Here is a 23916-nt window from a genome sequence, read left to right on the forward strand (position 1 = left end):
ACCAACCCAACTCAAAACTCCCATTCCGGCCTGCGCGGATTCGGATATTGCATATTCTCATCATAATGATTATCAAACAAAGTTAGCGGGTCCTGACCATGGGAATTATACATGTTCCTAAAAGTCTTCGCGATGGATTCATCCAACAACTGTTTTCGAAAGATGGTGGGTTGTCTTTCCGATAAGCGGAGGACATAAACAGGGATTAATGCCTTGCATTCATGGGCAGTGCCATAGTTGTAATTGCTATTGTTGAGGCCGAGTATTAAGTAGGAATGCTTCCCACGGTAGATTTTAGCGGCGATGAAAAAGTCTTGTTGTTTGGGTGAAAGGTGAACATTCTTGAGGGATTCCTCGGTGGCTGAGATGAAGGGATGTATGGATTCTAGGTAATTGCTAGGGTTTAGGATACTGTTTGGGATGTCGCCGAGGATTCGGATTGTGCTTGAGGTGATTTCTGGGGGGAGATTAGAAAAGATTACGCCGATTTGGTGAAGGATGCGTTGGCGGGTTTTTTGGGTTGAGTTGTCCATGGTGAGGGTTGTGGTAGATTGATAATGAGGGAGTGATGATTGCTAGCCTTCCATTTGAGGTACCCGGATAAAGTAAGGCAATGAATGCAGTCAAGGGATGCTGCTACCTTCAGTGGGAGGAGTAATACTGGTCCGTGCTTTCCAATCAACTGACCAATGATATATCTAATCTATCTAATCATTGAATAGCCTACTCATAGAATCTATTTCAATATCCGTTGTATCATTGTTGTCTCCTCAAACAAACCTGCTACAAAGTACATCCAACCATCCAGTTTCTAGAATCGATCGAACGCCCCTCACTGTTCCGACTTAGACTTTGGTTCACGAACCATACAATAGAGCTGCCGCAAGTTAGCCATCTGATGCAACACCCCCGTTTCACCCACCACCTCCCTTCTCCTCCTCCCCTTCCACAGAAACTACCATATAGATAGATAGAAGAAAGCTACTCACCATACAAACATCCCCCCCATCCCTACACTCCATCTCTTTCCTCATCTCAAACCCCATCTTCTCATAGATCTGCACATTGGGCACATTCCTCGAACTCTCCAAATAACACTTCACGCCCTCTTGATCCGCCCGATCCGTCACCGCTTCGAAAAGCTTCCTCCCTACCCCCAAGCCCTGACAATCGGGGCGGACTGCCACTATATTGCAGAAATAGTATCCTTTCGGATCATCCCAGATCTGGCTTTGCGCTTCATGCTGCCGCTCCTTCCAGATCCAGTACCGGTTCGTGCGCAGTCCGCCCCGGCCGAAATGCCACACGTTGTTGAGCATCTGCCGCCAGCTGAGTAGCCAGCTTTGCGTCCAGCTGTACCAGGTTTCAGGCGTGTGAGGGGGTTGGGGTGGGAGCCAGCAAGAGACGCCGACTACTCTCTCATCCCCTTCTTTTCCTGCTTCTGTGGTGGTGCTGGTGTCTTTGGCAACCTGGAAAATGGCATTGTTAATTCCCCAGCGACATCGGACGGCTAATGAATCGTGATTCCGTTGTTTGTTGAACTATATCATTTAGATGGAAAGTAATTCCCATACCGGTCGGTTGGGGAGATACCAACCGACCGCGTTGATGGGAAAGTTGAAGAGTTGGTTAGCATGGTGCAATTATATTTATCATCATCTACACGCTCAGAATCTACCTCGTTCGGGTATGTTTATCTGTGAGTGACTTACATTCTCAGCATCAAACACCCACTTGAAATACGGATCTTCCGCAAATGCCGTCTGAATGATCTCAATGGCGGCGGGGATATCTGCCTCGGTGAGGTCTGTTACTTTGATGGGCATTCTGCTCTGTTCTTCTTTCTCTCGTATTTTCCTTTCAATTGTTAGGTAACTATATACTTATAGTTGTCGATGGTAGTACTCACTGCAACTCTAACCCTTTTGTGCTAATGACCAGTCACAACTTCAACCCGCTGGTGATGGGAAGTTTCAGTCGAAAGCGGTGTGGACTAGAACGTGGCTGATATGAAATTATATATGATGTGTTCTAGTCGTCGAATGGGGAGAAATAGAAGGAATAGCACGAGGTGGTGGTACAGATCAATAAATGCAGGTGATGATGGCGTCAATCAAATTTAAATACTTTGAAGTGGATAAGCGCACGATTGGCCGAAAGAGGCAGCTCTATGCGGGCGGTGCGCCACCACGGGCGGGTTCAATATTTACTCTCTATAACTATCTACTTTTCTACTGCTCACTTGCTTCGGTGCATTCACCGCTGTTGCACTCTAGGTTTGATTTGGCTTCAATGGGTAGGAGTTATTGAACTATACTTTACGCAAGGGAGGGGAATCAATCCAATAGTGAAGTGAAAGTATAACTTAATCCATGCATCTGCTGTATCTGCTACAGCTGGTATCTAAACATAATATAAACAGTATGTATATAGTACGAGGAACGAGGAAGATCGCTCAAACAATGCCACAAATACATCCCTGTTCCTCGGGCGCCATATCCAATCAAGACCAGATAAATCAGATAGGAGGCCAGCCTACGTTGCTCCGAAAGGATCAAACGCCGGTTGTATCACAAACTCCCACCGTCCTCTAAAACAAAAGTACAATCCTCATAAGCGTCGTAAATGCGGCTCGTCAGTCTTAGACGGCCGACTCCTCCAGACGCACCCACTCGCGTGGGACGTCCATGCTGCGGTTCACACGCCCTCCTGGCGTCAGAGGCACATCAACTCGTCCGCGGCCCCGATCATCATCGGCATGTTCCTCGTAAAAGGATAGCCGTGAGAAGTAGTCCTGCAGCACCGATTCTCTGTCGTTATCCCCAACAATGGTGTTATACTCCGGGGGAGGCGTCACGAGTGGAGGTGGTGGCGGGACTTCCTCAAAGGCGGGCGGTGCAAATGATGGCGCCCGCAGAAGATGCATCGGTCGCGGCGCAGGATTTCGATCGGTTGGCTCATCCGCCAAGTGCGCCTGGGGAGGTCGAGCCAGTCCGCCGGAACCATTGGTGAAGCTTCTCGCAACTGCGCCGCCGAGTGGCACCTCGTCCCGGTCAGAAGACAGTGACTGCCGGCTGGAGCCGTTCCGAGAGCCATTCCTGTTGACGGGCGGCGCCCCCGGACAACCACATTCATACTCCTGAGCCTGCGGCTGCGGCTCCGAGTCAGGCGAGGTGTATGCAGGTAGGTAGATATTCGCTTGTGTAGCCTTGCAAGAAAGCAGGTGGAATGGAGAGTCGATCGAGATCTCGAAGTGTCTTCGCTTACCCGAATCTCTTTCGTCAACCTTGGACAGCCGCAGTACAATCTATTCCACGTTAATATCGAGCGATTCGAATGCTAAGGATGAGGACATACCTTGATCCAATGGTTGATTTGGATGTTTTCATACGTGGTGTCAAAATGCAGTCGCTGGGACTCATCCCGGTTGCGCATCTCCTGGCAACTGGGAAGCTGAACGTTGAACTCCATCTCAGTCGGGCCAACCCCCGCGTCGCTGGAGAGGTTTCCAAGGAGGTTGGTGCGGTTCCGATCGACAATCTCTTCACCTCTCGCAGCAGCCGCGCGACGGTCCCAGTCGATACCACCACCTGCCATCACTCGCATTGAGCTTCCTGGATAGGTACTGGTACTGGCCGAATCCGCCCGTTTCTCGAAAAGCAGCACCTTCTTCGCTGGCTGGAACCGATGGACGCTCTTGTCTGCAGTCCAGTGCTGAATGTTTTCGGTCACATACACCTTGATGCGGTGGCACTCGACCTTCGCCAACGGCGTCAATTTGAACGCAATGGGAACCTGCGATCCAAGAGGGAATGACTTTCCCGAGATGACAATGTCATAATGCAGTTGGTCTTCCCAGTTTCGCGAGATGGCGATCGGCTCGACCTGCTCCAACGAGCCCTCTGCCGGCGTGCGGATGACCGGCACTTCCAATGTACCCAGCAGGTTGGGGCGGAACGCACCCGCCCGTTCCACGATCGCTTCGATATCGTAGCGAACAGACCCCAGATCGGTCTTGATCGTCTCTGGGAGAGATCCATCGATGGGAAACTCGAAGCTATACAGATAATCACCGACAGGGAACAACCGGTAGTTGCTTTGAGTGTGAACCGGGGGCGGCGGGGCGTCATTCTTGCCGAAACTGCGCGAATGATTGGACTGCAAAGACAGTCGCTTCAGATCCTTGGTCGTGAGCTGGCCGTTCTGGCCCAACGAGGTCGCCGAGCCGGTCTTTGAGAGCAACTCCCGAGTGCTGGTGGTCGGCCCATCCTTGCCCGTCACCGACGTCACCGGTTTGGCGTGCTGGTAGAAGTGCGCACCGTAGTCGTTCTGCATTAGCGCAGTATCTCCATGGTTGAAGTACATGACGCCATGTGTGACGAGGTCTTTCTTGTCGTGGAAGTGGACTTTCTTGGGCGGAATTCCTACATGAGACAAAGCGTTAGTGATGACGCCACCTGGAGGAAGAACAATGGGTGGGTGCATACCATCCGGCCAATCGGTCTGAGCATGTCCGCGGAAACAAATGGAGATCTTCTTGACCTTGACACTCTTGGTGATTTTGAGATGCAGTTGCCCGCGCAAGATGGCGGACTTTTTAGTGCTGGGATCATTATGATCATATCCCTGAAGAAACAGAACGGGTTCGGTGAGCGCAACACCAACAGTTATCCCACTGCCGGTCGCCACGATCTTCTCATTGCGCAGTGTGGGAAACGGCACCGATGGATCCGCCGCCGGGATTGCCGGTTGAGCCGAAATCGGGGAAGGCTGAGACGCCGACACAGTCGACGAAGAGTGGGAGCGCAGCCTGCCCGTCCTCAAACCCGTGCTGGAAAGCATTTGTGCATCATCGGGGGACAGAAAGATCTCAGACACCGGACGAGGGCGATGTGTTTCGGGCATTGAGGGAGTGGGTGGCGTCAGGGTAGTAGTCGGGTGGATAGGGGTCCCCAGGCGGAGGAATCGCTTTGCGTTTTCCCGCGGACCCGCCAGCTTGCTAAGTATGGACGCTCGCCGCCGATGGCCTGGCCGTGGAACTTGCTCGATCGCAACAGAGTCGCCAACTACACTCGAAGTTTCTAAAGACCGACGATGATCGGAACGAAACCTCAAGAGACTGTGAAAAATTGGCACAGAATCGGGGGCGCCACAGGAAAGGTGGGAGACGGCACTAGTTGTAGTGGTCACGGAACCGGATAAATCCTGTTCAAGATGGGAGATGTGAGTCGTCATCGTGAAAAGCACCAATCGCAGAGCATTATTTGCCAGACGCAATGAAGACCCTAAGGGAAAAAGAGGAAAGACAAAAGATGACTGCCGGATGTCCGGATAGGCTGATTTTCAACCACGGGTAAGACGGATATAGAGAGGCGCAGGTGAGGCACCCAAGATGGATGTAGTATGCTGATGTATAGAGGGGAGAGATTACACGGGATTGCGAGGGATGTCACCAAGGGAGAAGCAAGGTAGAAGATGAAGAGTAATAACGGAAGATAGAAGAAAGGAGAAGGATAGAAAGAAAAAAAAAAGAGGAAGGGAAGAAAGGAATGCAGCAGGGCCAAAGGGTAAAAGGAAGGGAAAAGGGAAAATTAGAAAAAAGTAAAGCAGTAAAGAAGCAAGCACGTTTTGGGATGAATCGACGACTTACCGAAATGGAGAAAGTAGAAGACTGGGCTTGGGGAAGTATATTCAGTTCAGGTTGACTCTTACGCACAGTCCCAGCTGCAGCGAGTCGTGCGACCAGTGGAATTTTCCTTGGGACGGCGTCACAGTTTCCTGTCCTTAATTTCGTAGCGTTCTTTCCTTTTTTCCCTTTTCCTTTTTCTTTTCCCTAAGATCAATTTTTATTTATTTTTTATTTTTTCCTGCTTTGCCTCTTTTGGGGTTGGGATCTTTTCTGAGTTTGGGAGATGATCGACGGCGCAAGGAGCAGCACGTCCACCGCGGCGCAGCAGAAAAGTAAAGTCCCTAGTATTCAAGCGTTCAACGCGAAGGAAGGGATCCCCGTTTTCAGTAGCGTCAAGCAGGCCAGATTGGTCGATGATGCGGGGGGAAAGCCAAAACACCGAATGACCCAAATGGGATATGTCTGGGGGGGTAGGGCGTGTGAGGAGCAGTAAGTATCTAGTTGGGGCGAAAAAAGAGAGAGTCAATCATCGACTGGGGGGGAATGTCATGCGAAAGGGCAGCATTGACATCAATGACAACACAGACACGGACAAGAATGAGGCGGTGCGGATATAGTTCCTTGGGCACAAGATACTTAAATGCAAGACAAGGCGGGGGGACAAAAGGGAAAAGGACTACTACTTGAACCAGGCTGGAGCAGGACAAGAAGAGATGATGACGCGGATGGAGGGGGAAAGTCGGTAGGTTCAGTCATATCCGGTGATCCGCAAGTTGCCTTCGATTCTCTCCAATGAATGCGATTCTCCTCGCTGAACCACCTGGGACCGACTGTCCTTGAATCTTTTTCCACCCGCGGTCAGACTTTCCGCACGAACATGGGCGCCATGGAAAGGGGACCACCAGCGTTGGTAAACTACTACTCGAGCTATTCCACTCCGGTTATCTACAATGGAGGTCTGGCCTCAATCCGCTTTGTCAGTCCGTCAGACCCGATACTGATTTACGATGTGTGAACCGAATCCTAGCACATGTTTGCTACTGGATATTATTCTCCTCAAGTGCACTTTCTGTGTAGTAGTCTTGAACTGATGGTGTGGTTACGGTATGTCTCGCTACCTTCCCTCCCCCATCTTTTCCATGTGATAGAAAACGGGGCAGTGGTGCGGTTCGCGTCCAGGTACGAGGGAAAAGAACACCCTAGACTAAAGATATCTTCGATGGTACTTTGTCCCTCTAGCTGAATCGTTAGCGTGAAAAGAGGGGGGCCCAGGCCTCGGCCATGACTGAAAAGAGTGACGTCTGATCTGCTGTGCCCGGGGGCCGAATTAACGCACTCTGAGGCTTTAGAGGGCGGGTATTCCGGCACAGCCTGGAGACCAAGCAAGTTCGGTCATAAGATTGTCTATCCTTTCGTTCAGGATCATCAGGATGATAGCCGGTTGTTCCCTTGACTTCATACATACACACCCCTCCATCTCCAGAAGTCAAGTTTGAAAATCTAACTCCCAGTAAAAAAGACCGGGATATGAGGCGGTCAGATCCACCGGGACACAGTTCGTGACAATCCCAGAGCTTCCTGCGAGGCTGCCGCGTTTCGTTGTCAATGCGGGGATCCTTGGCCGTGCTGGTGATATCATCGGGGCGCGAACGGGAAGGATTTTGACTAATCTCTGGGTAGTTTGAGGCTTGGTGTGCCTTTCCCGGCTGACCTGGCCTTGCCTGGGGAATGGGGCATACCTTTTTCTCCCCTCTTCCATCTGGTGGATTTCTTCCCCTATCGCCTCACAATTCAGTACGATCACAAAACAACTTTCCCCTCAGGCTTCCGTCGGGTCGCCAAAAACCACTCCCGACTTCTCGTTCCGACTTGAAGAATTGGATGCAGAAGTTTAATTCTAGATCCATGGCCTGATCCCGGGAACGGTTCCACAGTCGCCTTCGCCGTCACCCTCGTTTATGGCCGCCGCCACCTGTAGTTCCGAGTCTTGTCCGGATCAATGCCTTGCAATATCTATTGTTCCAAGTAGTCAATCGCTTAGACCGGCAAGGCACGGATATACCGCAGAATTTTGCAGATTCTTCGGAAGGCTTTGTTAGCCTCAATCGACATGTCAGCCCACACCGTTAATCAAGGTTACTATGAGTTAGTGGATAAGTCCGGACAATTTCACCTGCTCTTAGTCAGCGCGAAACCTTCCGGGCCTTCAGCTTACCACACTCTGACAGTCTGGAGACGATCTCGATCATCAACACCGGCTTCCCATGATGTTCTCCACACAAGTCCATTATCACATGGATGACATCATCACAGGGTAACCCTGACTTTACGTTGACTTCAGCATATTCCTCTGTGTTTACTTGTACATACGGACTACTATTTACCCATAGGCAGCATCATAATGTAGATCGTTGTCTTCTGTTCTGAAAATCTCAGGAAAGTAGCCGATTAATTCATGTCGTTTTGGGGCTAAAGTTGGGCCAGACACGAACCCCATACTATCTGTGTAACGAGAATCATTGCCGTGCCAAACTATTGGGACTGTACCCCCCTCGTAGGACCCAGTCAGTAGTTATCCCGAGGCCGAACTAGCAGGAAACAGCTTAGCTGCAATGAAGCCAAGCCGGACGAACACTTGCACACAGAAGAGCTAATCGGGCTTAAAGTTGAAAACGCCTTCACGTCAGTTTGCCGACTGAGATAAGCTCCGCCGTGCCCCGGTCCGTACATTCCTCCACTTTCGGAGTGCCTTGCGTCATTCCGTTGCCAGGTAGGTACCGATCCCCATCCCCCTTACAGAGTGGATCGTCTGATCTGCCGATTGGCGGCTCGGTAATCGTAGAAATGGGAATGCTCCCTCCGGCGAGGCATCGGATTGACTGCATTGACCACTCTAGAGGTGTGTCTCATCAGTGATGGAGGATGACACTGAAGTTGCATTGTAGAAGGAAGCAGTCGCCTTCATTGATGATGTTATGGTTCTAGACATTCGTCATCCCACTTGGAATGTTATCGCCCGACTAGCATATAGCTGTTTGCTTTTTGTCTATCCGTGCGAAGGTGGCTGATCCATCTCTCCAGCAACGTTCATGCGGAGGATATCAAGTGAACCAGCTGTCATCCAGGTCGTTGATGTTGACCAACCCATCCCCATCTAGTAAGCTAGCGTCTCCAGCTCCATCCCCCCCGAAATTATCGTTTTCCATAAATAGATCGTCGAAGCTAGATTCTCCTGGTGCCATGACATCTTCCATGTTACTGCCACCTTGTCCATCAAACGGCTGCTCCCCTGAGTTATCCCCCTGGCTAGTGAATGCTTCGGCTTTTTGTAGTTCAAGGTCGAATGCATCCCCTCCCATCGGTGCGGGAACGGGGGTGTTCTCAGTACCAGGCAAAGCCGTTGGAGCATTGCTTGACTGATTGGGTTCACCCCCGTTGCCATTGTTGGTAGTGCTGGTGGCATTAGCTAGATTAGAGCCTGACAAGAAACTGTCATTTCCCACGCCATCATCTCCAAAGTCCAAGTTCAGGTCGAAATCGTTAGTCCCAGAATTATCGGCTAGCATGGAATCGAAGTTGAAATCGCCTGACGCAGCAACGGGTTGTGCTGCAGGCACAGCAGCGGCATCTTCCTCGGGCTTCTCTACTTTGACGGGTTGATCGCTTGGTTGGCTAGCATTTGCATCGGCCTGGGGCTTCGGAGCAAGAGTATCGTCAGCTGGCTCCGTCTTAGGCTGGACGGTGTCTGCGTCGGTCACTGGTTGTTCAGAAGGCTGTGATGTCAACTCTGATTCAACTTTAACGTTCGATTCATTCATAACAACATCTTCAACGGGCTGAAGGACGGCTTTCTTGGCTTGGACTGCCTCGTAGTCTCGTTCAAGGAAAGCTTTGGCAATAAACTGACGATGGTAAGCACAGGTCGCAAAATCTTGAAGCTGCTGCTAGCTTACTATTTGCTCCGATAAATTATCCAGTGCACTCTGGAATTTTTCATGAGCAGTGGGAATTGAACGCTTGAGTTGGGCCCTGGACTGCATGGAACCCCCGGTTTTGAAAAAGCGGCCGGTCTCTATAAGCTATTGGGAGTTAGTCAGAACATGGCTTTTTGCACGGCAAGGGGGCTACTAGGTCAAAGAAGTACCGTTTGGTTGACCATTGACGTCAAAACGTCAAGCGAGTCCGGATTTGAGAAATTTGTTGCTGCCATGGCTATAAAGGTAGTATAGTGACAGACAGGCGGGTTTTTTACGGCACGTCGACTGTCCGATTGGTCGTGATTGACACTGAAATTTATGAGGAAAGATCCTTCACTAGCAGTATCAAAAAGCGATGAGAGCCAGTGGTACGCGGTTAGATGTGAATGGACGGTTTCAGAAGGTCCGTGAGAGCGGGTGCCGGGTTCTTTGACGGTAGTACCTGAAAACCAATTGGAGCAGAAGAGCTGTTACAGGCAGTTAGGGAAAGGGGGAGGAGGAATTGCAAGAAGCGCAGGGAAGTCGCGCAAAGACTGCGCAAGCCAGCGAACACAAAAATAGCAAGGACGCGACAAGAGCTTGTCCAACGTGAGGGCAGGTGAACAGATCAGGCGGGAGGGAAGGGAAAGAGGAGGAGGAGGAGGAGAAGAAGAAGCAAATGATGGAGAATAAGCGCCTTTGCTGGGACAAAGACGAGGCCCGTCAAGGGAGGACTAACGCAAGAGGGGCTAGCGCGCCCCCCACCCGGAGCGGCTCTTGACCATCCAAACTCCTCGTTCTGCTCTCCAGTCAAACTTCCCGTCAAGTCAGATCATCGCAGCTTTTCTTCCCCTGTTTCCTTTCCCCATTTCCTTCTTCTTCTTCCCTCCATTCTTCTCTCCATCCTCCCTCATCCAGGTGTTTGTCGAGCTCGTGAGCCCGTGTGCATCTGTTTTCTCTTCCCTTTGTTTTTCTTTCCCTTTCCTTTCATCTTTGCTCTTTTTCTATTTCCCTCCGTCTTCTTGTTCCACCGTTGCGTTTGCCTCAAACACACCTCCGTCCCGGCTTCGGTTGCCCGAATCTGAAGCTCTTTTGCTGCTGCTGCCACCTCGCTCACTTGTTGGGGCTGGTTGAGAAAACGACAACCTCCCGTTGTGTTTTGAGTCGCCCGCTTCTCCAGCACCTCACCGTGCAATCTTCCCAGCCTCTCGAAGCATTCCAGCGTCGTTTTCTTGACGGCGATCGTCCGCTCTAGCTACCGCCCGTATCGTGGTCCCCATTGTATGATCTAGTTTAGCGCTTTTGCCAGTTTCCATCTTGACCTGGGTGTTTCGATCCCCGCGTCGTTTTCCGCCTTCGCCTACTCTAATTTTGACTGCGTAACGCCTGCATCGTCCCGTCATCAAAGATTGCATCTCATCCTCCTGCTGTCCCGTCAAACGCTTTCTTCGTCCTTTTCCATCTGGCAATTTGTGCTCGTTTGACCCGATCGGTTCTTCTGTAAATTTGCATCTCGTGACCTCTCTCAACAATGGCCGACAACGTTGCCGCCTCTACCTCTTCGACCCTCCCTCCTCCCCCCCAAACCTCTGCTGCTGCTCCCAACCAGCAGTACGATGCGTCTCAGGGCAATGGTCAAGCTAATCCTTCCCACATGCCGCCGCCTCCCCGCCCGCCTGTGGTGATTCCTCAGAACACCAACCCCATCCCGACCGCCATTACCTCTCCCATGTCCGGAAACATGATGTCCCCGACCAGCGCTGGTGGTTTCGTACGCCGCGCTGCCCCTGAACCAAACAAGAGGGCTCTGTATGTCGGTGGCCTCGACCCTCGGGTGACTGAGGATATCTTGAAGCAAATCTTTGAAACGACTGGCCATGTCGTCAGTGTCAAGATCATTCCGGATAAGAACGTAAGTTTTACTTTGCTGCTGCAGCTGCTGCGGAGCACCTCATATCTTGCATAACTCCCCTCCTCATGCTAATTGTTACAGAAGTTCAACAGTAAAGGATACAACTACGGCTTCGTCGAATTCGACGACCCGGGCGCCGCCGAGAGGGCCATGCAGACGCTCAACGGACGTCGCATCCACCAGTCGGTATGCAAGCCCACGTACATATGCATAATATCGGACTGCTTCTGACGATCTCTGCAGGAAATTCGTGTGAACTGGGCCTACCAGTCTAACAGCACAAACAAGGAGGATACGTCTAACCACTTCCACATTTTCGTCGGAGATCTGAGCAATGAAGTCAACGATGAGGTGCTTCTCCAGGCTTTCTCGGCCTTTGGCTCGGTATCCGAGGCTCGTGTTATGTGGGATATGAAGACTGGCCGGTCCCGTGGCTATGGCTTTGTTGCTTTCCGCGAGCGCTCTGACGCCGACAAGGCTCTGAGTTCTATGGATGGGGAATGGCTCGGCTCCCGCGCTATTCGTTGCAACTGGGCCAACCAAAAGGGTCAGCCTTCCATTTCCCAGCAGCAGGCCATGGCCGCCATGGGGATGACGCCGACCACGGCCTTCGGTCATCACCATTTCCCTACCCACGGCATCCAGAGCTACGACATGGTCGTCCAGCAAACCCCACAGTGGCAGACCACGTGCTATGTGGGTAACTTGACCCCTTACACCACGCAGACCGATCTCGTCCCACTCTTCCAGAACTTCGGCTACGTGATCGAGACCCGTCTGCAGGCCGACCGTGGATTCGCGTTTATCAAAATGGACACGCATGAGAATGCCGCCATGGCCATTTGCCAGTTGAACGGCTACAACGTCAATGGTCGTCCCCTCAAGTGCAGCGTATGTTCTGAGCATTCCCCCATGCCTCTTCTAAAATGTTTCCCTTGCTAACTGTCACAGTGGGGCAAGGACCGTCCTCCTACCGGCCAGTTCGACAACTTCTCTGGTCAGCAGAGCAACTCGGGGTTTAATTCCACCCCAGCCCCGTACTTTCCCCAGTACGGCGGTCCGGGCGCTCCCATGACTCCTCAAGGTACCTCTCTTCTATTGTCAAGATTCTGCGCCTTTTCGCTAATGTGTTCAACTACAGGCCCTACTCCGACCCAAAGAGGTTGGGACCAGTCCGGCATGGCAGGCCAAGGTTATGGCCAGGTCCCTGGTAATGCTGGCTATGGCCGCGGTCAAGCCACGCCTACTTCCGGCTGGAACCAGCCCAACAACGCCAACTTTGGAAATGGTTTCGGCGGCTACCAAGCGTAGCCGTTGATCAACGATCCTGACTGCATGCCAGCCAGCACGGACATTGTAGTATCGCTGCTGGCAGCCGCAACAGCGACAAGCGGAAGTGTTCTTTTTTTTCCCTTCCACCCCTTTTTTTTAATCTTCTCACTCGCCGTTCTCTCTTCCTTTCCTTTTCATTTTCACTTTCTTCTCTTTATGACAGCCCCGACTAAGTGGATTTCTAAGCGCATCTCCCATTCTCAAACTCTTCCTTTTGAAATGAAATTTGTGTGTTATCGTACACCCAATACCCCAAATCCGCTTTGTTGAGTCAAACTTTTCATATGCTCTTTTCTTTGAACGAATGTGCGTGACTTTGATCAAAGGCTACTAAGCTTCTTGGGCTTCCCGTTCAAGCGTTCTGCGGAATAAACCAAAAGTATTTTCTGTTATCATGCTATTCTCGAGCCCTGTCTTTGTTCTATTGTCCAAATTATCACCTCTCCCAGTTTGTATCGTATTTCGTTAAGTATGTATGAGTGGCTTGCCAAAGAGCTCTATATCTGTTTCTGCCTGCGCACAGGAGCCCTGATGCTCAGATGGCTGTGCGCACTCTTTCTTTCATTCCAATGATCGAGAAGCCATGTTCCTCCCGTTTCTTTGGCCAATTCTTGACAAATGAATATTGATCTCCTATCGATTAGTGTGTGATGTTTGGCGGTTTTCACGCTTTTCCCCCGTACTTGAGCCTCGTCTTTGTGATACCAGATATTCTGAGCGTGATCTTCCAATCTCCTTGATCACACCCTGCTACTGGCGTTTCGGATGTTATACCTATTTTGTTAGTGAACCCCAAGAGGCTTGCTCTTGGATGCCTTATACCAGGATACTAGTGCATGGCCACTATTGAAGTAAAAGGCAAAGAAATCTTCTCTATTATTTCAGTAGAAGTAGCTAATGTGTCAGAGGGGGGAATCAGTACGATAATATTGTACTGTATTTCTACCGTGCCAAAGTCGAGGCCCATCGATTTCTATTTATACCAACACAGCCGCTCCGTGGCTGCGGATAAATTCTCTCTCCTTATAGAGTTGGGAGGTGGAGAATGGGACCGGGAATTTCTCGAGTGGCCGCCTGGACCCTTTCTTGGCCGCCGATGCCCACCCACCACTTGCTTATCCTTTTCCCCCCTTCACCCCCGTCCCTGACCTGGCCGCTGCTCATGAGAAGCCCTGACGACTCTTTCAACCTCCTGTTTTGGATGTGGGCGTGCTAACCGCCAGCTAGTCGCGCCCAGCTTGCGCCAATGGAAGATGCAAGCGACGGCAAAGGTGCGGCACTCTCGCTGGACAACAATGATCAGCTCTCGAGGCGGGTGCGCTCGGGGAGCGCAAGCAGCGGCCACAAGCGCAGCTCGTCCGGCTCATTACTTTCGCGCCTCTCATTTCTTCGAATGATCCAAGCGACCCAGAACGCCCCAGAACGAAGCCATTCGGGCATGGAGCGAGACGACAGCAGCGATTTCGGCTCCGGCTTGCGAGGTGGAAGGGCAATGTCGAATGCGATTCAACAGCACCGAAGAACGCGCAGAAGAAGGGGCTCCCTACGAAAGACCGCCTTGCTGGGCACCCGGTTCGAATATCGAGACAAGAAACTCCCCAGGCCATCAGTGGACTTGCTGCGTGGAGACGATATCAATTCCGACGGACAACCATCCCTACCAGGAGGATCATCATCGTCCCCTCTTCCTCCTTCCGATTCGCAATTACGCTCCTTCACCGATCTAACCTCTCCCGATAATGAGACCATTTCCCAGCGAAGCAGTTCAAGTCACCCCGATCATGGAGGAAATACTTCTACGTGGACCCTTATGGACGCACCCCAGCGAACCCGAAATACAGCCGCTCCCTCGCATCGTCAGCAAAATCAATCCAAAGAAAGCATCCTCGGCGATGAGATGACCACCGACGACGAAGATATCATACCCTTCCCTCACCCCAATACATCAAACAGCGCTATCGCCGCTGCTGCTGCCGCGGCCGCTGCCGCCGCAACAACCACCACTGGCCTCCACCTCCCAACCGCTTCGTCCAGCTCCGACTCATACTATGCCTTACAAGCCGACTCGACGGCCTATCGACCACTTCACCGCGCCAAATCGCCCCTGGCAACTCACTCCGCCGATATTGTCAGCACCTCGGAGATGGTATGGGACTATTCGGAGACAGAATGGTGGGGGTGGATAATACTGATTGTGACGTGGCTGGTGTTTGTTGTCGGAATGGGAAGTTGCTTCGGTGTTTGGAGCTGGGCGTGGGACGTCGGAGAGACGCCATATGCTCCTCCAGAGCTGGAGGATGATCCTACGTTACCCATTGTGGGGTATTATCCTGCATTGATTGTGTTGACGGCCGTTATGTCGTGGGTTTGGGTCGTTGTTGCTTGGGTGGGGATGAAGTATTTCAAGCATGCTAATATATCCGGGGAGGACATATGATATCTTCTCTTTCTCCAACGAATCTTCTTGTTTTGCATGACCTCGGTGGGGAGGTGCAGGTCGCATCTCTTCTTTTTTTAACTTTTTTACCCCCTTTGTTTCCATTTGATTTCATTTCTGTGTATATATGGCTTAGCGGGTCGGGATGGAGTTTGAGTCTCGATATCGACAACGTTTCATACTAGTTCACCGGTTAGGTTAAGAGCAATCTGACCGTACTAATAATAGTATTGCATACAGATGAAGAATGAGCTGAATAAGTAGTAGATCGATTACAAAAGATGTTTGATAATGTGCCCGAAAATGTAAAGAACACCCAGATCCCAAACTCCAAGCCCGTAACTCCCCATGTCTAAACACTGTCGCACGCGTTGAAGCGGTCAAATCGTTCTATCAATGTGATAAAGCGCACTTGTTTGCGAGATTGATTTGCTGCGAATCCATCGCAGACCCATTGCCATGGATAGCACCGGCATCGGTGTCAACAGCCCCTGCATCACGGGGCTGCACTGTTGTCCCAGGGGCTGTGCTAACGAGGCCCTTGGACACGGCGTAGCAGGAGGAGCGGTCCTGGTTCAGGTCCTCGACGTAGAACTCATCCATGATGGGATGTAGCAGGACGGTTTGCTTGTGGATGGTGACGATGGAGTTAGCAGGGACGGAGACCCAGTTGTCTTAAAGCAAGTCAGTTAGTATATGTCTCTCTTTTCCGTAGGAACATTGCAAAACACTCACGTCTCTCAAAAGTAATCGGCTCACTAGCCACAAGCACGATATCAGCCCCCTTGTCATGCCTCTCCATCTTGAAATGTCCCTTGTCCTTCCCCTCCACCCATTTCGTCCCGGACGAAAAGTACAAACTAGCCGGTTCATCCGTCTTACTACTGATATACCTCGTACAAATAACCGTCTGCCCATCCGTAACAGCAAAGTTCAGCAAACTGCGAGTCTCCACATTCGACACATTATGTCTCTTGGGAATGTCGCGAATGAACTCATTGATCTTGGCAATCGTCTTCACCATCACCCGACGCAGCAGCGCTTGTCCGAACCCTCCCGGGCCGGGATCAGAGCTAGGGTCCACACCTTCTTTCTCGAGAAGGTCAAGGAATAGCGCGAATGCCCACTCGCTATCCGTCCCACCCTTGACGCCGAGGAACCATTTGTCTGCGAGCGAGTCGGCCAGCGGCCGCTTGATGTACTGCCAGCCGCCGACGTTGCCGTTGTGCATCCACATCAGCGTGCTATGCTGGAAAGGGTGGCAGTTCGTGTCGGAGAGGGTTCCCTCTGTGGTTGCGCGCACGTGCGCGAAGATTAGATTCGAGCATGTCTTAGAAGCTAGGCGCTCTAAGTTCTCGCAATTCCAGGCTGGGAGCGTCGATGTGAAGATGCATGGCTCTGGACCTAGTTTGGGATCCGTGTAAAAGCCTACACCGAAGCCATCGCCGTTGACGGGGCGGCGGTTGTCCTGTATATGGGGTTAGTTTTGGCTGTTGGTCTGGGATAGGGGGCAAGACGGTTCCCGGGCAGTATGGTCCTTTACTTGAACACTACAGAGGATGATGATGATGATGATGATGATGATGGACTTACTAGTCTTAAACGGGAGTCGTAGGACTGGGTGAGGATGGAATGGCTTGGCTCCGTGACTAGCTTGCTGAGACGAATCTCATGCCTGCCTTTGTATACCTGGCGACAAGCGGTCAGTTCAGGCTGGCTGTATGACGTGGATGGTCAGAACGGGCTTACATACCAGGAGACGACACATATTCGGCAATTATACGGAGAGTATAGCTTGACAAAAAAATACAGTCCAGAAATCTTTCCCTGAGGACACCTTCTTCTTCTTTAAAAGTGTTTGTAGAGTGCAAAGCCCGATTCAGCTGAAGACGCTAAAACTAGTAGTAGTTGCTTCAGGGCGCAGCTCCAGTCTCCAGTCACAATTCGATCCGACAACGGCGCAGCTGAATGCCCAGGATGGATTGGGCAACACAAAACCCAGCCCAATATATATATCTGCTGCGTCCAAATAGCTTGCAGAACCTTCGACTCTCTCGAATGAAGCGGAAATCACTCAGACCTACGGAAAATAGTTGTTATCTGGATCTATCGAAATGGCGACATTCTCCACACGTGACTCACACCGATCCCGATACGGCCAGCGAAGCGGCCATCGGGCGCAGGTCACGAGACCCGCAGCGGGAAAGCCGCGATTATCGAATGACTGACTGCTTTATTATTTTGTGGTTTGGTTGATCATCTCCGCCGCCTCCTTCTTGCTTTCCTTCCCTCCCGCAAGCTACCTACCATCCCGAAGGTACTACCAACCGTGGCTTTTGGCCTCGGAAATGCCTAACCTCCTTCTCCCAACTCTCTTGATGTGTATGTGATTTCAGAAATCATGAGCGGGAGAATTCTCTCCCATCGTCTTGTTCCGCTGTTGCGGACCGGTCTTCTGGCCCGCCATGTTCATAATGCTGCGGCCAGGACCGGCGGTCTTCTTCGCTCCGATGGCAGCGCCGCACTACGTGGACGGGCCTGGCCGGTAGGTGCGAATGCGATTCACAATAATGTGCCTGCTGTGCGGGCAATCTCCTTTCACCGGATACTCCCTAAACTGGCTATCAAGCTGATACGGCTGCCGGCTATGCTTGGGGGTGCTACGGTAGCGGGGCTAGCTTATTTCCAGTACCAAGCCACACGTACGTATCCAATTCGCGACCCGTCTTTGCTGATAGCTGATTAATGAATGGTTGCGTCGTTCAGAGGCAGGAAATTACGCTATCGATCTTTTTAAACGTGCGGGGGAAACGGCGGGAGATGCAGCTTCGAGCTTGTTCACGGAAATTCAGGGCATTGCCGAACAGACACAACGCGGATGGCAAAGAACCACGGATTCCGTGGAACTTCCGGAATGGTTGCAGAATTTTATAAACCCAAACGAAGAGTCGCAGTCCGACAATGGTGGCCCTGGAGGTAAACGTCCGAAGGAGAGCCGCCTCGGTGCCGCGGCAGCTGGAGCTACTACTGCCGGAGCTTTCGGTTACGATGAGTCTAATGAGGAGGACACCCGTTCAGAAAGGAAGATTGCAGAAGATGACCAGATGATGCTTCTTACACGGAAGATGATCGAGATCAGAAACATACTGCAGACCGTCGGCCAGTCTAATACCCTGACGCTCCCATCAATTGTGGTTATTGGGTCTCAGTCTTCGGGCAAGAGCTCAGTTCTGGAAGCTATTGTCGGACATGAATTCCTTCCGAAGGGCACTAACATGGTCACCCGGCGACCGATCGAGCTGACTCTGGTCAACACACCAAATGCGCAGGCTGAATATGGAGAGTTTCCGGCTCTCGGGTTAGGGAAAATCACCGACTTCTCTCAGATTCAGCGGACTCTGACGGATTTGAATTTGGCCGTTCCAGAGAGGGACTGTGTTTCCGATGACCCTATCCAGCTTTCCATCTACTCTCCTCACGTTCCTGACCTCTCTCTCATCGACCTTCCAGGCTACATCCAAGTTGCTGGACACGACCAACCCCCAGAGTTGAAACAGAAGATCTCCGATCTCTGCGACAAGTACATCCAAGCACCGAATGTAATCCTCGCCATTTCCGCGGCAGACGTTGACCTGGCCAACTCCACTGCTCTCAGAGCCAGCCGCAGGGTTGACCCTAGAGGAGAACGGACGATCGGTGTTATAACGAAGATGGACCTTGTTGACCCCGAGCGTGGTTACAACGTTCTCTCCGATAAAAAGTACCCTCTCCGCCTGGGCTACGTTGGTGTCGTTAGCCGGATTCCTCAAACAACAGCGCTTTTCTCCAGGGGCAGCGGAAATATCACTGGAGCCATCATGAAGAATGAACACGCCTATTTCTCTGCTCACCCGTCGGAGTTTGGATCACAATCGGACGTTTCTGTCGGTGTTTCTACTTTGCGCACGAAGCTCATGCATGTTCTCGAGCAGACGATGGCATCAAGCCTAGCGGGTACTAGGGATGCAATCAGTCAAGAACTTGAGGAGGCAACCTATGAGTTCAAGGTTCAGTACAACGATCGTCCTCTGAGTGCAGAGTCTTATCTTGCAGAGAGCTTGGACAGCTTCAAGCACTCTTTCAAGGCGTTTGCCGAAAGCTTCGGTCGCCCTCAGGTCCGTGAAATGCTGAAGAACGAGCTTGATCAGCGGGTAATGGACATCCTGGCGCAAAGATATTGGAATAAGCCGATAGAAGATCTATCCGCTCCGCTACCAGAATTGGATCCGCTCAGTGACCTTGCCAAAGCTGACCCGGAGTCACTGTACTGGCACCGCAAACTCGATGCTTCAACATCTTCCCTGACGAAGCTGGGAATTGGTCGACTTGCCACCACAGTTGTCGCCAACGCGATCCAATCCCACGTCGATCGCCTAATCGCCAACTCCACATTTGCCACGCATCCATACGCTCAAAAGCAGATCGTCGATGCATGCAATAGTATCTTGAACGACCGATTCTTCAGCACCAGTGATCAAGTTGAAAATTGCATCAAGCCGTTCAAGTTCGAGATTGAAGTCGAGGACCCGGAATGGGCCAAGGGAAGGGAAAATGTCAGCAAAGTCCTCAAGGAGGAACTCAGAGCTTGCGAGACGGCCTTCAAGCGCCTTGAAGACTCCATCGGACGGCGCAAGCTGAAGGACGTCATGTCATTCATCGACAAGGTGCGGAAGGGCGAGGTATTCCTGGAAGGCGACGGCGCTGGCGGTGCGGGTGGATTTAGCTCCGCCTTGCTGGCCCGAGGTAAGTCGATTCTATCCTACTTGTCAACATGGTAACGAATCTAACAAAAAGACAGGCCGCGAAAGCGTCTTCCTCCGTGACCGAGCTGACCTAATTAAAATGCGGCTCCTCGCTGTTCGCTCTAAGCAATGCTCCTCCAAAAAGAACAAATACTACTGCCCGGAGGTCTTCCTCGACGTTGTCGCCGACAAGCTCACCTCAACGGCCGTCCTCTTCCTCAACGTTGAGCTCCTCTCCGAATTCTACTACAACTTCCCCCGCGAGCTCGACATGCGTCTAGGCCGCCACCTATCCGACGCAGAAGTCGAGCGATTTGCCCGTGAAGACCCGCGCATCCGGAACCACCTGGACGTGATCAGGAAGAAGGAACTTCTTGAATTAGCCCTCCAGAAGATCGAAAGTATCCGTCAACTCGACGGACGCGAAAGGAAAAACAGGAACTCAGATCGTCCTGCAGGTAACCGGGAACAGAGGAACCGTGGCTGGAATCTGTTCTGAAGAACAATAAATCTACTTATCGACCTAGCGGCCTACCTATTAATCGATTAGACTTTCTTTCTCATCTTTCTTCTCTTTCGTCTATTCCCCATCTTTTTGTCTGAAAAGGTCGGCGATATCTCTCAGCTCTGCTTTATACCTCTTGACCTATATCATATGAAACAGCAAGCGTATACATTACTTTTCTCCCACACTCACTGACACATCCTATGTCTCCCATTTACCTGTATATCATACGTAACAGAACATGTTTTGTTATAGTTAAGTAATCCTGTAATATGATAGTTAGGATAGGCGTTAGCATGACGGGCTCCATCTTCCGGGATTCTCTTATTCAATAGAAACTCATATCCATCATAGGTCCCGTGATGACCCTAGCTTCAATCGGTTGCTGCTCAGTTGTAGTATTGGATGCTACTCCACGTATGCCTACAGTCAAACGTGTCTGTAAGAAGAACAGCCTGATAAATATCGTGCTTGGTAAGTGAAATTCCGAATACACGAGATAAAATAGAGAGGATTCATATATGGTGATACAGACAATCTGGCATTAATGTGACCAATAACCCGCCAATAAGCATACAAATACCAGTACCAATACAAGTCAGCAGAGTGTACAATCGATCAAACCCATTTTCGGAGTGAAACGAAATATATAGAAGAGAATAAGACCCAAATTATGAGAGGATGAATAGGAAGCAAAAACAAAGAAAGTTAAAAGGAAGAATGTATTGGAAAAAGAGAAACAGCACAAAGAAAAATTATGGCCAAATCTAGCATGTCTAAACAGTAACCCGAACCCGGTCTATCTATTTCGTACAGGGAAAGAAACAAAAGACGAATGAATGATGATCAAGTGATCTATGTGCGCTTTTAATAGAGTCACCCATTAAAGACGCTGCAATAAATCACGGCAGAGCGTCTTGGTTTAGTGTGCTCTTTTGATCGTCATTAAATGCTCCGTAGGAGCAAAGTGTGACAGACAATGGGGGCTCCCATTTAGGTCAGGGAAGAGGATGGTCATTTGAGTGGCGTCAAGGAAGGGGTGAGGACAAGAAGAATGAACACGAGATGAAATTCAATAATAAAAGAGGGGTTATCGCTTCGAAATCATGGACGTAGCATGTCTGCTGATGGTGATACAGAGTTTCCAAAGGTTTTATTGAAGGATTTACTCCCGAGAGACGTCGCGACCAAACAGCTTGGCCTTGATCCAGTCGACGGCAACCAGGACACGGTTGCGAGCTGTGATTAATGTCAGTTAGAATCATACAGTTGCACTAACAGTTAAATCAAGGGTTACTTACTGCTGAAGCACATGCTCAGGTAAGCACTGCGCCAGAAGAGGTAGGTCATGGTACCACCACTGGCGATGTTGCCGCTCAGCCAGCTGATGTCCGCAACAGCGCGCTCCTTTCCGATGTAGGCCATGCTACCCTGGTGGGAGTACTGGAAGGGACCAATCTGCTTGGTTCTCCGCAGCTGCTTCTGGCGTTCGCGGATTGCGTCAAAGACCTGGTCACGCTCCTCACCCTTAGCCTGGGCCTGGGCCTCAGACAGCTGCTTCAACTCCTTCTCGATAGCCTCGGTCTTGGCCATGGTGTTGAAAAGACGGGCAAGGAAAGCACCCTCCTGACTGGCAACCTGAGCAGTAGGGGCGTAGTTGGTGATAGCACAATCACCAACAGCCCAGACGTTCTCAGCGCCGTTCACGACGAGGTACTCGTTCACAGCAAGACCACGACGCGAGTCCTTCTGGGCAGGGAGCTGGTTCATCAGATCGCGAACCACGGGGCGAACAGCGTTACCGGTAGCCCAGACCAGCAGACCGTAGGGAATACGCTCGATGGACTTAGATCCGTCAGGGTTGGTAACCATAGCCTCGATGTACTTGTCGGTGACGTTCTTGACCATAGTCTTTGCGCGGATAGAGATCTTCTCCTCCTTGAAAGTCGATTCGGTGTAGTCGATAAGCTGCTTGGAGAACATGGGAAGGACGTTGGGAAGAGCTTCAACGAGAGTAACTTTGAAGTTCTCCTGGATCTCAGGAACCCACTTCTTCAAGTCGTCCTCGAAGAAGTCCTGCAGCTCACCGGCGAACTCGACACCAGTCGGGCCACCGCCAACAACAACCATGTGGAGAAGACGCTTGACTTCGTCTTCAGTCTGGTCCTTGAACATGGCAGTCTCAATGCAGTCCATGATGCGCTTGCGGATCTTCTGAGCATCGTCGACCTCCTTCAGGAAGCAGGAGTTCTCCCGGACACCGGGGATACCTAGTGATTGTTAGATTGAGATCCATGGCGGGCGTGAGCAATGAATACATACCGAAGGTTGCGTTTTCAGCACCGACACCAACGACAAGCATGTCGAAGGGCACCTCGGTGTGGGAGATGTCTCCCTTGATCTCGGAGTCATCGCTGATGTACACGACACGCTTTTCGTAGTCGATCTTGGTGGCTTCGGCTTCGTAGAAGTTCACGTGGGCGGTCTTCTGACGGAGGATGTTACGGATCGGCTCCATGATGGAGCGGTGCTCGATCAAACCAGTCGTGCAGGAGGGGAGGAGAGGAGTGAAAAGGAAGTAGTTGCGAGGAGAGATGACGACAACATTGTAGTTCTCAGTGTCGAGCTTCTTCAGCAGGGAAACAGTACCCCATCCGGTACCTGGGTTGGGAAATGACTCGTAAGTTGCTGTTCGGCCGCGATCGTGTCGCGATAAGCGACACAGGGTGCAAGAAACCTACCCAGGATAACAAGGGTCTTCTTCGTCGGATCAGGCTTGATCTGCTCGACGGGATGGCGCAATTCATAGACACTGTAGGCCAGAGCACCGGCCGCACCGATAGTGGAGAGCCAGGTCAGGCGCCAGGTCCAGCGCAAGAACCTGAAGCGCTTCTTGGGCTTGGGGGTCGGGGCAGCGGGCGCAGCATCGGCGTAGGAGCGACGAGTAGAGCGCTGGAATTGCTGCTGTCTCAAGGGACGTGCGGAGCGAAGGAGCTGGGGTCGCGTCGAAAGCGACCTGCGCGACAGCGACGACAACTGCATGGCGGCGGAGGGAGAGGCCATCTTGGAGCGGATCGCCAGCGTACTTCCAACCATTGTCGGGCGGTAGTCGCACCTGAGCCAAAAGGCAGAGGGAATGGGGGAGGAGGGGAGAGTGGAGAGTGGGTGGGAAAGAGAAGAGTAAGAGGAAAGGAAGTGATTCAGAGAAATTGAACACTAAGTCTGGATAAAGGGTTCGTCCACTGGAAAAATCACCGGCGTTAAGCAAAGCACAGGAAAAAATGACTGTGTCAATTAGCTGTTTTGGGCGAATCGGTGTGCTCTGCTGGGGATCGCAGGGCGGCTAATTTTCTCCTTCTGGCAC

The 23916-nt window shown here is 51.4% G+C and overlaps 7 protein-coding genes across 7 annotated transcripts; 3 read left to right on the forward strand and 4 right to left on the reverse strand.

The window, feature by feature from the left end:
• Positions 1–832: 832 nt before the first annotated feature.
• BDQ94DRAFT_156553 (uncharacterized protein) lies at positions 833–5235 on the reverse strand (the record flags this gene model as incomplete). Its single annotated transcript, XM_026768634.1, has 7 exons — positions 833–955; positions 990–1541; positions 1713–1875; positions 1910–1930; positions 2318–2403; positions 2669–3307; positions 3358–5235. 7 exons carry the CDS (start codon positions 5233–5235, stop codon positions 833–835), a joined length of 3462 nt encoding a protein of 1153 aa, XP_026631763.1.
• A 3387-nt stretch (positions 5236–8622) lies between these two features.
• Positions 8623–9962, reverse strand: BDQ94DRAFT_47292 (uncharacterized protein). Its single transcript, XM_026775859.1, has 3 exons — positions 9774–9962; positions 9583–9708; positions 8623–9531 (listed from the first exon to the last, which is right to left on the reverse strand). Exons 1-3 carry the CDS (start codon positions 9837–9839, stop codon positions 8731–8733), a joined length of 993 nt encoding a protein of 330 aa, XP_026631764.1. The 5' UTR covers positions 9840–9962; the 3' UTR covers positions 8623–8730.
• Positions 9963–10918: 956 nt separating this feature from the next.
• Positions 10919–13233, forward strand: BDQ94DRAFT_47418 (nuclear and cytoplasmic polyadenylated RNA-binding protein pub1). The gene is made up of 5 exons (XM_026775860.1): positions 10919–11497; positions 11579–11683; positions 11741–12388; positions 12449–12581; positions 12639–13233. The coding sequence occupies exons 1-5, from the start codon at positions 11117–11119 to the stop codon at positions 12806–12808; spliced, it is 1437 nt and encodes a 478-aa protein (XP_026631765.1). The 5' UTR covers positions 10919–11116; the 3' UTR covers positions 12809–13233.
• A 741-nt stretch (positions 13234–13974) lies between these two features.
• BDQ94DRAFT_47438 (PIG-Y family protein) lies at positions 13975–15496 on the forward strand. Its single transcript, XM_026775861.1, has one exon. It carries the CDS (start codon positions 14076–14078, stop codon positions 15264–15266), a length of 1191 nt encoding a protein of 396 aa, XP_026631766.1. The 5' UTR covers positions 13975–14075; the 3' UTR covers positions 15267–15496.
• BDQ94DRAFT_47444 (glutamine amidotransferase subunit DUG3) lies at positions 15463–17118 on the reverse strand. The gene is made up of 4 exons (XM_026775862.1): positions 17020–17118; positions 16860–16955; positions 16002–16734; positions 15463–15940 (listed from the first exon to the last, which is right to left on the reverse strand). Exons 1-4 carry the CDS (start codon positions 17032–17034, stop codon positions 15660–15662), a joined length of 1125 nt encoding a protein of 374 aa, XP_026631767.1. The 5' UTR covers positions 17035–17118; the 3' UTR covers positions 15463–15659.
• Positions 17119–17573: 455 nt separating this feature from the next.
• BDQ94DRAFT_47453 (dynamin-related GTPase MGM1) lies at positions 17574–20909 on the forward strand. The gene is made up of 3 exons (XM_026775863.1): positions 17574–17968; positions 18033–20048; positions 20104–20909. The coding sequence occupies exons 1-3, from the start codon at positions 17668–17670 to the stop codon at positions 20544–20546; spliced, it is 2760 nt and encodes a 919-aa protein (XP_026631768.1). The 5' UTR covers positions 17574–17667; the 3' UTR covers positions 20547–20909.
• An 808-nt stretch (positions 20910–21717) lies between these two features.
• On the reverse strand, positions 21718–23648 carry BDQ94DRAFT_165850 (alternative NADH-dehydrogenase; the record flags this gene model as incomplete). Its single annotated transcript, XM_026770418.1, has 4 exons — positions 21718–21791; positions 21854–22822; positions 22875–23213; positions 23294–23648. The coding sequence occupies 4 exons, from the start codon at positions 23646–23648 to the stop codon at positions 21718–21720; spliced, it is 1737 nt and encodes a 578-aa protein (XP_026631769.1).
• Between the last annotated feature and the right edge of the window lie 268 nt (positions 23649–23916).

Source organism: Aspergillus welwitschiae (assembly GCF_003344945.1).
Source record: "Aspergillus welwitschiae strain CBS 139.54b unplaced genomic scaffold BDQ94scaffold_2, whole genome shotgun sequence".
In the NCBI taxonomy this organism is placed as follows: domain Eukaryota; kingdom Fungi; phylum Ascomycota; class Eurotiomycetes; order Eurotiales; family Aspergillaceae; genus Aspergillus; species Aspergillus welwitschiae.